The sequence below is a fragment of the Hevea brasiliensis genome, chromosome 4 (genome assembly GCF_030052815.1).
Source record: "Hevea brasiliensis isolate MT/VB/25A 57/8 chromosome 4, ASM3005281v1, whole genome shotgun sequence".
NCBI classification, from domain to species: domain Eukaryota; kingdom Viridiplantae; phylum Streptophyta; class Magnoliopsida; order Malpighiales; family Euphorbiaceae; genus Hevea; species Hevea brasiliensis.
The window spans coordinates 16,919,280-16,931,294 of record NC_079496.1 but is presented as its reverse complement, the minus strand read 5'-3'; the positions used below and the strand labels follow the sequence as shown (position 1 = coordinate 16,931,294).

Sequence of the window (12,015 nt, the reverse complement as noted above, 5' to 3'; positions counted from 1 at the left end):
ACCCAGATGATGAATCGGGCTATTAAACCTTATGATGTGTTCATTAACCATAGAAGTATCGACACAAAACGCAATGTAGTTGCGTTGCTCTATGATCACCTTTCCCGGTTAAACATACGTCCTTTCTTGGACAAGAAGAACATGAAACCAGGTGATAAGTTGTTTGAGAGTATCAATGGAGCAATTAGGCAATGTAAGGTAGGTGTAGCTGTGTTCTCTCCTCATTATTGTGAGTCATACTTCTGCCTTCATGAGCTAGCTCTTATAATGGAGTCCAAGAAGAAGGTTATTCCTGTCTTCTGTGACATTAAACCATCACAACTTCACATTACGAACAAGGGACTGTGTTCCGCAGAGGAGATACAGAGGTTTAATTGGGCTCTTGAAGAGGCTAAGTACACCGTAGGGCTCACGTTCGACTCCTTAAAAGGGTAAGACCATTCTGCTTTTGTTTCTTGTTTCCACATTGTACAAGTTGATGATGTTATGCATAAAATTTCTCAAATCCCGACAATGCTCATCCATACTTATTTTTGAAGATTTCCATTATACATATTTAACAACAATGCTAGCCAAGACAAGAAAAAAATAATAAAATTTCTTCCTTATGTTTGAATTTACAGGAACTGGTCGGAAGTGGTAACAAGTGCATCGGATATTGTCATCAACAGCTTAATTGAAATGGAGAATGACAAGCAAATGCAGAGCAGAAAATTTTCTATGCCTGCTTAGAACAAAACTTCTTCCTAGCTCCTACAACATAGTAATCCAAAGCCTTGATCTTCATGCTTTCTGGTTTCAATTATTTATTGAATTAATTCTGGTTAATAAGTTGTAAAATGAATGATTCATTTTATTTTTTGTCCTCAGTTAATTTTGCTTGCTTATTCTTTGTAAAAAATATATATATATATCCCCATTTCAAAGCTACACGCATATGGATATATGGTCACGGTCACATTGTAATATGTAGATATAGCTCAATAAGCTTTGAAGTTGTGGGGATATATATATATATAAGTTCTTTTATTTTTCTTCCATTCTATATATTAATAAAAGAAAACTTAATCTTGTGCATTAGCCCATTGAACTAAAATTGTCATGCCGTTTTATGCTTTCTGTTCTGCTTTTATATGTGCGAAATTTGTTAATAATAATAATTATTGTTATTGCTTAAAATTAAACTGAATTAAATTTGACACAATTTAATGATAATTTATTTTATAAAAAAAGTCAAATGACAATTTAATGATAATTAAAATAGTTAAATTTGAAAGAGTCCCTTTCCTTATATATAATAAAAAAATAAAATAAAATAAATTAAAAAAATTAATTTAATTCGATCTTTCAATTGTACACAGAAGTTTGCCCAGCCATAAGTGGTTGTAGTGGGAGCAGACTTAAAGACCCATTGTGAAGTCGGACCAGTCCTAGCCCAAATTCCAACTCAAATGGGACCGGTCTCAGTGGTTAAGGGCCTAAAAGGAAAGTTGATAACTATTTTGGTCTTTATATTTTAAAAATTATATTATTTAATCTATTACTTTTATTAAATTTTTTTAATTCAATCATTAAATTTTTTATTAGTTAATAACTTTTAATATCAGTTAAATTATTATTTCATTAATTTTATTTGATAAATTTTTTATTTTATTAAAATTAATTAGTTAGTTCATATATTTTAAAAAATATATTCTTAAATAAAAATAAAAATTTTATTGTGTAAGGACTAAATCTAAATTTATATATTTTTTTAAAGAATTATTCAAGTATTTTGTTTAATTCCTTGAGTATCATTTTTGTGTTTTTTTATTGAAAAATAATTTTCTTAGATTTATGACATTAATTAATTGAAAATTTAGAGGACTTAATTTGATTAACTTTTTTATGAAGATAGTTTATGCCATTTTTTATTAAAAGATAAAAAAATAGAGAGAATAAGGGAGAAGAAGAAGGGTATAAGTACAGAAGAGAAGAAACATGATTAGAGAGAAATAGAAAAGAGGTTTAGAGTCATTTGGATATATTCGAATGGACTAAAGAGTTAACGAAATTAAATTATAAGAACTATTATAATTTTTTAAAATATAAGGATTAAGTAATTAGTTTCATTTAAATAAAAAAATTAAATAGCAATTTGACTGGTATTAAAATCTATTAACTGATAGAAAAATTGACTAAAGGACAAATAATTTAATAGACTAAAAACAAACAGATTAAATAATATATTTTTCAAAATATAAGATTAAATAATTAATTTCATTAAAATAAAAAACTAAATAATAATTTTTCTTATTACATAAGTTGTTTAATTGCCATTTAAAAATATAATTGAAATTCTACGAAAATCTAATAATAATATCTTCATCAAAGTAATAAAAGGGAGTGTATATATATATTTGCCTGTCCATAATCTAAAGATATGGATTTTTCTTATTAAAACAATGAGATTTGATTGAGATTTTTGCTACAAATTACACAACAACAAAAGAAGAAATAAGAGAAAAAAAAATTAGCAATTTGTCCATTATAGGCTCTGGTAGTGAGTGGTTGGATCAGTGAAGATTAGAATTAGGAGAAGAAGAATAATGAGTCCCTCTAATAAACTGGCAGATGGAAGAAGCCATGACTTGCATCATCTCTTCGGCGAATCTCAGAACCTCAGGTCGCACAAACATTGCCCATAGACCCACCACTGCAAGCACTATTTCTGTTCCCAAGCTCACCATCTCTCTCTGTGAATGTTCATTACATTTTTAGACAATATTAAACAGAAGGCAGCTAGAGGGGAAGGGAAGAACTATCTAGGACGTACTTTTGTGTCTCAGCCGCATGATATCTCCACCAGTAAAGTGTATATCAGGTATGGAATGTCTATCATTCTCACCAACCATGCTTCTACCACTCCAATCTCTTTTTTCCTTTTTTTTTAAGTTATGAAAAGTTTTAAGCTTAATAATCATTAAATTAAATATATATATATATATATATATTAATTTTATATAAATTTCAATATTAATATTTAATATAATAATTATTATGTCCGTCATATAAAGTTAAACTTATATTGAATGTAAATTTTTTTTAAAGGATTACTTACACATGTTAATCTTATTTTGTTTTTAAAGCAGCCAAAATATTTCATACTCAGTCTGCATTAAAAGTTTATCATCAGTGTTATTTTTCATTGTATACAATGTATCAATTATTACTCAATTTATTTAATATTTTTTCTTCATTCAGTTGCAGACGCAAGGGGAGGCGAGGAGTAGCCAGTAGCCACCGCCCCCAAATCCTTTGTTTAAGACATACCCACCTTCATATATATATATATATATGTGTGTATTTTATTGAATTTACAGTTCTCCACTCAATCCTCTCTCTATATATTTGAGAAGTTTTTAAGTTATATTAAAAAAAGGTAAGGGGCTTGAATTAATATAATCAGTAATAAGTGAAAAAAAATCACCAATCATTAGGAATTTATGATATATAAACACAGCGGAATTTAAATTTTAAAATATTAATTCTTATTAGATCAACGTTTATACGATTATGGTGCTTAGATAAATTAATTGGATATTATGTACCTTTTTCTATGATGAAGATATTCAATTGAAATGTCGCAAACCACTGATTAACGTTCGATTCTTAACAGTAATCCATTCAAACTGCAGTGTAAAAAATCTACCAGAACAATTTTTTAAGAGTAAGAAAGAGCCCTAACTCTTTCAAATGAACTATCATTATTAATTATGGGCTACATGGTACCTCTCTATTTATAGTATTTTATTATGAAATCCTAATCAGATTAAAACTTTAATTAATTACCCAATCTATATTTCTTAATTAGATTAGGATCTTAATTTGAGTATGGTGCATAAATACTAACACAAACACCAAATATAAATTGGTTAATGGCTAAAATCTCGAATAAATAAGTTAGAATCTCGTATAAATCCATAACAATTATATTTCTGCTTTTGAGGCTTGCGATACAGTGCTCATGATATTTTTCCTTTTGAAAATATTGCTGCTATTGCTATTGCTAGTAGCATCAACTGTGAGGAAATTTTTATACCACTTAGCAGAAAGCTTTGGCATTCGTTTAAGAGTTTGGCGATCAACATAGTAAAGTCCATACCGCACACTGTAACCATCGATCCATTCGAAGTTGTCGATCATGCTCCGCACGAAATACCCACCAACATCAGCTCCATCTCTATAATTCAAAGTAAGCAATTCATTAAGATAATGTTCAGCTGGAGGGAAAAACACAGAAAGGATTCTTTTAAGTTATAGCTCTAGCCAGAGCTGCAAGGTAGGATTTATGAAAGTTGGTTCTTTCAGCATCCTGCAACAAGTCCTGCTGATCTTGTTCCTTTTGCTGTGGAGGAGGAGCAAATCCTATGGTAGGATTTGAAATCTTTTAGCAAATTCAACGATTGAACTACTGGCCACAAATGTCATGCTACTTACCATTTTCTGTCACAATCATTCGCATACTATTGTATCTTTCCTTAACATAGTTAATAATCTTTTCCATTCCTCTTGGAACTACAAAGAACCTTGGATTTGCAGTCTGCAGGAAATGGAAGTTAAAAAGAGTTGGCAATGGAATTAGATGTTTTACATGTAATGGTATCATATCCAGTCTCCGATCAGAACACCATCTCTCTCTCCTGTGGTGTATACAAAGCCTCGGATAGGGCGATCCCAGGCTGGGATACAAGCAGAATGGATGCAATCCTTGGCATATAATGTTGAACAATGGTTAATGGCAATGAAATCTATGCTGATTTCTTCCTGTGAAAACCTTGGCAATACGCTTCCAAGATAATGACGCATTTCAGGAGGATCGAAAACCCTGCATGGCAAGAAATAATTATCTTACAACATTCCCTTGTTGCAAAATCAGGAAAGAGAATCAATGAGGTGTTAATCTAATGGTAAATTAAGGATGAAACCTTAACTATTCTGTGAAAATTAAGATATTTCAAATTTTTTTTCCTCAAACATTCAGTTGTTGTAAAAAATTTTCATCAAATTTGTTAGATTAATCATAACTTGTATTGCAAAGATCAGATTAGGAATATTATAAATTATTCCTCCCTTAGGGTGTGATTACTAAAAAATTGTTGAATTTTTTAGCGTGATATATTTTTTTTTAATTAATAGGTAGAACATACACATTCAACGTTTAGAAATAAGACTCGACATCTTAACAAAACTATAGCAATTTTCAATCATAAATTTGTATGTACTAAGTCATGAGCTTAAGCTCAAATGTGGTTGACACATAGCTATGATTAAAAATAATGTTTAGGGGAAATGAAATGAAAATTATTGGAAACTTATACCAACTTGAAGAGGGCCCTACGATTGGCTTTGATATGAAGACTTGCCACTTAAATTCCATAATGTACTTGTGGTTTCACTTCAACCACAGCTTCTTCACCCAATAATTGGAGTCCATTAATTATGGGTGGTTAGGAGAGTTGTTTAATGTGAAATGTGGATATGATGTAAATGAAAGCAGTCAAAAAAGAAGCATACACTAATTCCATTGCCTTAGCTGGAGGTATATGATTATTATTATTATGAAACATTGTCAATGATGATGATGACCACACACCCATATGATCTATGACATTAATGGGTCCATACTTTTATGACCATTTTGATTTTATTTCTTTGCAGTTTTATCCATTGATGAGGAATTTCAACCACTATCATTATCATACAAGCAAAATTTCCAGTCCATCTATGCAGGCAAAGATAATCTTCAGTATCCATAACTATCTTTAGTCCAATCAAATCTATATAAATAAATTTAGCATTTCTAAATAATGAAATTAGTCAAATTTTTATTTAAGTGTAATTCTAAAAAAAAATTAAAATTTTGTTCCAATCTAATTTTTTTTTTTAATTTTGAGAATTTAAATAAAATTAATCAATTTAGTTATAAATATATCCACTTAATCAAATTAATTAAAATTAAAATGATTCTATTAAAAGTAATTTTATAAAATGGGTTGAATATTATTTTATTAAATCTTTCATTCATGCATCTTTTTCTTTTCAAACACATCAAATATAGCTTAAATTTCAGTTTTTATGAACTTAATAAAAAATATTTCACATTAAAAATGTGAAAACTCATTCTAAATGTTTGGATATTTCTATCTAATAATTTAAGAATTTTGGTTAGAATGAATTTTAATGTGATGGATGTTGTTAAAGTTAATTCCCTATTGGACTAGTTTTAGCAATCAAATTGAATACAAAATTCAAGCCCACTTTGCTTGAATTTATATTATGCTTCCTATAGAAGCCCAAATATATGATGGAGGCATGCCATATATATTCACTAGGATAATTCTTAATTATTATTAAAATTATTCTCATATAAATTTCCAAGTTATAATAGTTCAATTCATCTGAGTTTAGATTACCTGGTATACATATACTTTCTCTCTCTAAATACATAGGTTTTAAAACTCTAAAATCAAAGAAAAACTAATTTTTCTTTACAGTAATTCTCCCATTCATCTTTATCTTTCAACAACTAAAAATTGAGCAACAGTAAAATTAATAGCCATTATTAATTAAAGGAGCAAATATTGAACACATGGCGACATATCCTGAAGGCAATTCAGTGTAGAAGAGGAATCCATGTGATGTGAACGGAGGGCTTTCTTGTGTTGAGCCATTTTCATGTGAATTTTCACTTTTTGTTTTCATAAACTGCCTGTGATTTACTTTAACACATTCTCTAATCTCTTTGCCCACCACATCATATCCTCCCTTACATATATACATGCCTTCCATTGCATGCTTTTCTATTATCCATTTTCATCTTCTTAATTTCCCTCCAATCTACAACTTCAACCATGAAAAATGTTTCATTCCTTGCGGCTGCTCTTCTTTTCATTCCACTTGCTGCCGTTGCTAGAGATTCTCAATGGCTTCACTCACGTACCTATTTAAGATTTCTAATGTTTCATTATGCTATTATTTTATTTATAATAAGTAATCAATTTTGTATAAATTATGACTCTTACAATTTACAGGTAATGATAATGGTGACCAGGAGGAACATCCTGCCTGGCCAAGAATAGGAGAGAGCAGAGGCACCATGGGGACACCAACCTCAAACGCAGAGGAGGAGGTGGAGGAGAAGTAAATAAAGAAGCAAGGAGGGGAAGTTCCACTTCAAATAGCAGCGTTAAGGTTGCTAGATTGCTTGCATGCTTGTGGATCATGTACGCCTTGCAGATTAGTAATAGTTAGCTCAGTATGTGCCTCTCTTGCTCAGGTAGCAGAGACCTGCCCTATATCATATTGGTACATGTGTAATCACAAATATTACCCTGTTCCATAAACATTCTCACTATACTACTCTAAGCTATTTAGAAATGAAACAACTGATTAATTATGTTAATGTGAAATGTTCATTGATAAGCGTAGTTTGAAAACAGTGTTAATCTCCATTCTCTGATTAACATGATTATAATATAATAAAATCCATTTAATTTTTTACCGTTATGTGTATTCTCGATACGAAAACTAAGTTCTTCCTAGTCAATCTCATGGGCACACCTTCTCATATTCAACATGTTACATTTAGAATAAATAATTATGAAGTACTCTTCGACGTATTTAAGTCTTATTGAGTATAATAAAATATAGGATAAAGTTCACTTTTACTATCCTAAACTTTGATCTTTTTAATATTCAGGGTATGTACTTTGATTTGTGTTAATTAACGATAAAAACTTTAGCTCCATTTTTACAATAAAGACAAATTACAAATGGTGTTAAATGATGCTGATATAGCACCCATGCATGATGTGGCGCTATGCATAATGTGGTGATGATGTGGCATGCCACTTCAGCACCACGTTATACATGGGCACTACATCATCAAATTTTATGTCATAATTCATTTTGTTATCTAAGTGTAAAAATGTGAAAGTATATTTTCTAAATTATAAAAATGTGAAAGTAAAGGTCCTAAATTGAAAAAAAAAAAAAAAAGCAAAGTTCAAGCCCTAAATGGTAAAAGCATAAAAATTTTGAAAGTACATAAAAAAAATAAGGAAAGAGAGAGAGAGAGAGAGAAAGAAGGAGTGAGAATGAAAGATATGGAGAGAGATAAAGATAGATTGACTCTCTCATACATCTCTTTTCATCTCTATCTCCCTTTTTGCCTACTCTCTCTCTCTCTCTCTCTCTCTCTCTCTCTCTCTCTTCCATACGTGTCTCTCTTTCTCTCTTCCTATTTATCTCTTTCTCTCTCTCTTGAACTTTGGATTTTTTTTTTAATAAATTAGGAAATATATTTTCACATTTTTATAATTTAGGACATGTACTGTTATCTTTTTATATTTAGATGATAAAATGAATTATGACATAAAATTTGATGACATGGTATGCTGAGTGGCGCCATGTATGACATAGCATTTACATGGAATGTCACATCATATCACCACATCATGTATGACACTACGTCAGCATTATTTAACACCGTTAACAATTTGTACTTATGTGAAAATAGAATCAAAATTCTTGTTATTAATTGAAACAAAATAAAGTGCATATCCTCAATACTAAAAAAAGCTAAAGTATAAAGTACTAAAGTGTACTTTGCCCTAAAATATATTTTAAATCTCAATTTAAAAAAAAATTTAAATAAATTTGTTGAGTTCAATAATAAATATTTTTTTAAAAAATAGCATATCATTGAATGGTTAAATCTTAATAGTCTAGGCTTTAAAAGAAGCGTGCTTCACAAGGCCCACACAGTACATGCAAGAAGTCAAAGTGGAAAATGAAAAAACAAGGAAATGGCTCTGCACTTTCTCTTGTTTGTAAACTTGGAACGTCCACAGTCAGTAGAGAAGCATTTAGGAGGTCAGAGTTACAATTCAATTTCCTTATAAAAGTTTCCAAAAAAACAAAAAAGAAGAGTGATGTAATTGTAGGAGGAAGCATCTCTATTCTCCCCTGAGCTCATCTCATGCCAAAACGTGCAGCAGAACACTAGCCAACCAAAACTTTTGTTCTCATTTCTGTATTAAATTAGGCTAATTATTCGCCCTGTTATGGGCCGTTTCAATTGAGTTCTCTCTCTCCTCTTTTTATTTATTAAAAAAATGTTATCATGCCATGTTAGTTTTCATTTCATTTTATTTTTATTTTTAGAAGCTCATACCATATTAGTTAGCCATGCTAAAGGTGGTAAATTTTTTTTTAATCTATTAATTTGATTTCAACTTGATCAATTTGATCAATTCAAAGTAATGAGTAATTTATTTTAATTTTCATAAAATTAATTGAGAGTCAACTTTACGAATCGTATAATTCAATTTGAGAGTAATTTAATATAAATTTTGATTTAAAAATATAAATAAATAATTTTTTTAAAAAAATTAAGATTTATTTAGTATTATTATCAGAGTTGCTATTAGGAAAAATATATTTTTTAATATATTAAATAAATAATATTAAAAAATAATTTAAAATTAAATTTAATAAATTTTAATCATGAAAATTTTAAAATAAAAAATAATTTTCAATTTATTTTTTCATAATATAAAAAATAATATTTTTTTAAAATAATTTTAACCCTTTAACTTCAATTCAAAATAAAAATTTAATATTTTCACATAAAATAATCACAGATTAACTTAAATTTAATTCAAAATATTTTATGTTCAGTGATCCATTAAATAATTCGAATCAGCTCACGATGAATCTAAAAGAACTCAAATTCAAACGATCCAAGTATCACTCATAAGCATTGCAGATTGGTTAATTACATGTGTGTCTTTTATACGTCTACTGTTAGAATTTTGAATAATCTTGTCACTTTTAGTGCAATGCAAGGAAGTTTTACTCATAAGGAATGAATTTTGAGACTGTCACGACCCAACCTATGGGCCGGACCGGCACTAGGACCTGGGCCAGCCTAAAGCCCCCGAGGCCCGTAGTAAGCCTAACTATTCATTAATCCAACTCTAAGGCCCATTTGGGCCCAATATCAAGAAATCAACCGGACGGAGTCCGGCTATAAAGTGGACCTTTCAACGGGGAGTTTTTGGCTCACCCGACCTGTAAACAAAATATATCATCAATTGGGGAGCTCAGCTCACCCTCCACATACTCATCAGCATAAAGATAAATGGGAGCTCAGCTCCCTCATCCAATCCATCAAACAGGCATATCATTATTTTTACAGGTCCACATAACAATTATATTACAGACCCGAATCATTTAAATATTTCTAACACATGCGGAAAATCTAGGAGTAAATAAAATTACACAAATATTGAATAACAACCTGCGAAGAAGAAAAGCAGGTTAACCACAATAAAATCTTCCTGTAGCCTGAAAAAATATTGAACAGGAGTGAGCGTTCGACTTAGAGAGTAAAATATCAATTTTAACCATAATCTCTATAACTATCTAAAACTAATGCATCCTGTAGAGTGAAATGCAACATCAACAACATTTTCACATTATAACATCAAAAAGGTAATTTGGAGCACTCACGCACCCTGTAGCATCAATCATAACATATGGGAGCTGATCCCCTATACAGCTCTCTTAAATCCAACCTGGTGCCAGCGAAGAACTCAAGCCGGACTTTCGCTTAATAAACCAAATCGAGGGTCCCAGCGAAGAACTCAAGCCGTGACTACCCTCGAAGGATCGGGTCCCAGCGAAGAACTCAAGCCGTGACTACCCTCGAAGGATCGGGTCCCAGCGAAGAACTCAAGTCGTGACTACCCGTCCTATCCATAGTCCACACCACATCACACGCACGCCAACGCACGCACACTGCTCCAAATTACCACAACAACATCATGGCACTTTAACAGTTATCAATGCATCATAAATCGTGCCTAGAGTTTAACTACATAAATATATGCATATAAGTGATGCATGGGCATACTGAACATATAATAATATCGAAATTACAATTAAAATTAATATTTTACTCACAGACTTGACGGTGGTCACTGAGGCGGCTGGGCGGAGGAAGAAGGCTGTCCCGGCTCACCTGACAATTTTATTACAATCATTTAATAAATTTGACTCAATACAAACAAAGAAAAGACCAAATACGTCCTAAGTCGTGCCGAAAATCCGGCAGATTCTCCCCTATACCTAGGACCTACCCAACCTGCAAAAGGGCTCAAAACACACTTCTATATTCACAATCCATATGTCCACAACTCAATCCCATCACACAGCCCCTCCTGGGCCCATCAAATCAATCATCCATCACAATATGTAAAATTTCAATTTAGTCCTTATAATTGACCATATTTGCAAAAATTGCCCAAATCAGCTCTAAAAATTCTAAAATTTTGCCCCACTGTCCTTAGCAATATTACTAAGCTATTGCAAAAAGAATCATAATTTTCTAAGCTACCATGAATATTTTATGGATTTTTAATCCTATATAAGCACTAGAAAATTACGAAAAAGCAAGGTTCGGGTTTACCTTTGCCGATTCCGACTTCGGGAACGCGCTCGGGATGTCTGACAATGGGGGGCTAGCCAAAACCTCGGTCCAATTCGGAGACTTTTCCAGAAGCGGTGCATGCGGCGAAATTTGCAACGGTCAATCGCCGAATTTCCGCGAATTGAGGATACCTACGAAGCCCATAACACGGGGTTAGTACATAAATTTTCAGAATTTTCTAAGCTCATTTAATGCTCGAAAATACACCGCGAAGTTCGTGGGACCCACCGAAAAACGGTGTCGAAAAAATTCGAAATTTATGTCGTTACGAAGCTCTCGACGATTGGAGGGTGATGGTGTACTCTGTTTTCTCGTGGGATTCATGGTTTTCGAGAAATCTAGCCCAAAAGTCGAAATGGGCTAAAATCTTCCCGAGCAAAAATCGGACAATCCGCTCTATGGATTTCGGCGTTCTTGGTGTCTATGGAAAGCTCTCGCCGAGTAGATGATTTTGGACACAAGACCCGGTCCAATCGGTG

The 12,015-nt window shown here is 31.6% G+C and overlaps 2 protein-coding genes and 1 pseudogene across 2 annotated transcripts; 2 read left to right on the top strand and 1 right to left on the bottom strand.

Annotated features, from left to right (window-relative positions):
* Positions 1-6: 6 nt before the first annotated feature.
* Positions 7-820, top strand: LOC110657263 (probable 2' cyclic ADP-D-ribose synthase BdTIR). The gene is made up of 2 exons (XM_058145456.1): positions 7-431; positions 624-820. Exons 1-2 carry the CDS (start codon positions 7-9, stop codon positions 730-732), a joined length of 534 nt encoding a protein of 177 aa, XP_058001439.1. The 3' UTR covers positions 733-820.
* A 1,735-nt stretch (positions 821-2,555) lies between these two features.
* LOC131179410 (beta-glucosidase 18-like) lies at positions 2,556-6,831 on the bottom strand. The gene is made up of 5 exons (XM_058146253.1): positions 6,632-6,831; positions 4,696-4,867; positions 4,480-4,582; positions 4,000-4,262; positions 2,556-2,735 (listed from the first exon to the last, which is right to left on the bottom strand). Exons 1-5 carry the CDS (start codon positions 6,829-6,831, stop codon positions 2,556-2,558), a joined length of 918 nt encoding a protein of 305 aa, XP_058002236.1.
* A 34-nt stretch (positions 6,832-6,865) lies between these two features.
* LOC131179543 (uncharacterized) lies at positions 6,866-7,388 on the top strand (annotated as a pseudogene).
* Positions 7,389-12,015: the final 4,627 nt, after the last annotated feature.

What these genes read in the sequence shown, in the direction of transcription:
- LOC110657263 (XM_058145456.1), top strand. Translation starts at nt 7, where the DNA reads ATGATGAATCGGGCTATTAAACCTTATGATGTGTTCATTAACCATAGA. An exon ending in ACGTTCGACTCCTTAAAAGG is followed by an intron (nt 432 to 623) that starts GTAAGACCATTC and finishes TTGAATTTACAG; the next exon opens with GAACTGGTCGGAAGTGGTAA.
- LOC131179410 (XM_058146253.1), bottom strand. Translation starts at nt 6,831, where the DNA reads ATGGAAGGCATGTATATATGTAAGGGAGGATATGATGTGGTGGGCAAA. An exon ending in AATGATTGTGACAGAAAATG is followed by an intron (nt 4,263 to 4,479) that starts GTAAGTAGCATG and finishes TTTTCCCTCCAG; the next exon opens with CTGAACATTATCTTAATGAA. An exon ending in GGAAAAATATCATGAGCACT is followed by an intron (nt 2,736 to 3,999) that starts GTATCGCAAGCC and finishes GAACATTCACAG; the next exon opens with AGAGAGATGGTGAGCTTGGG.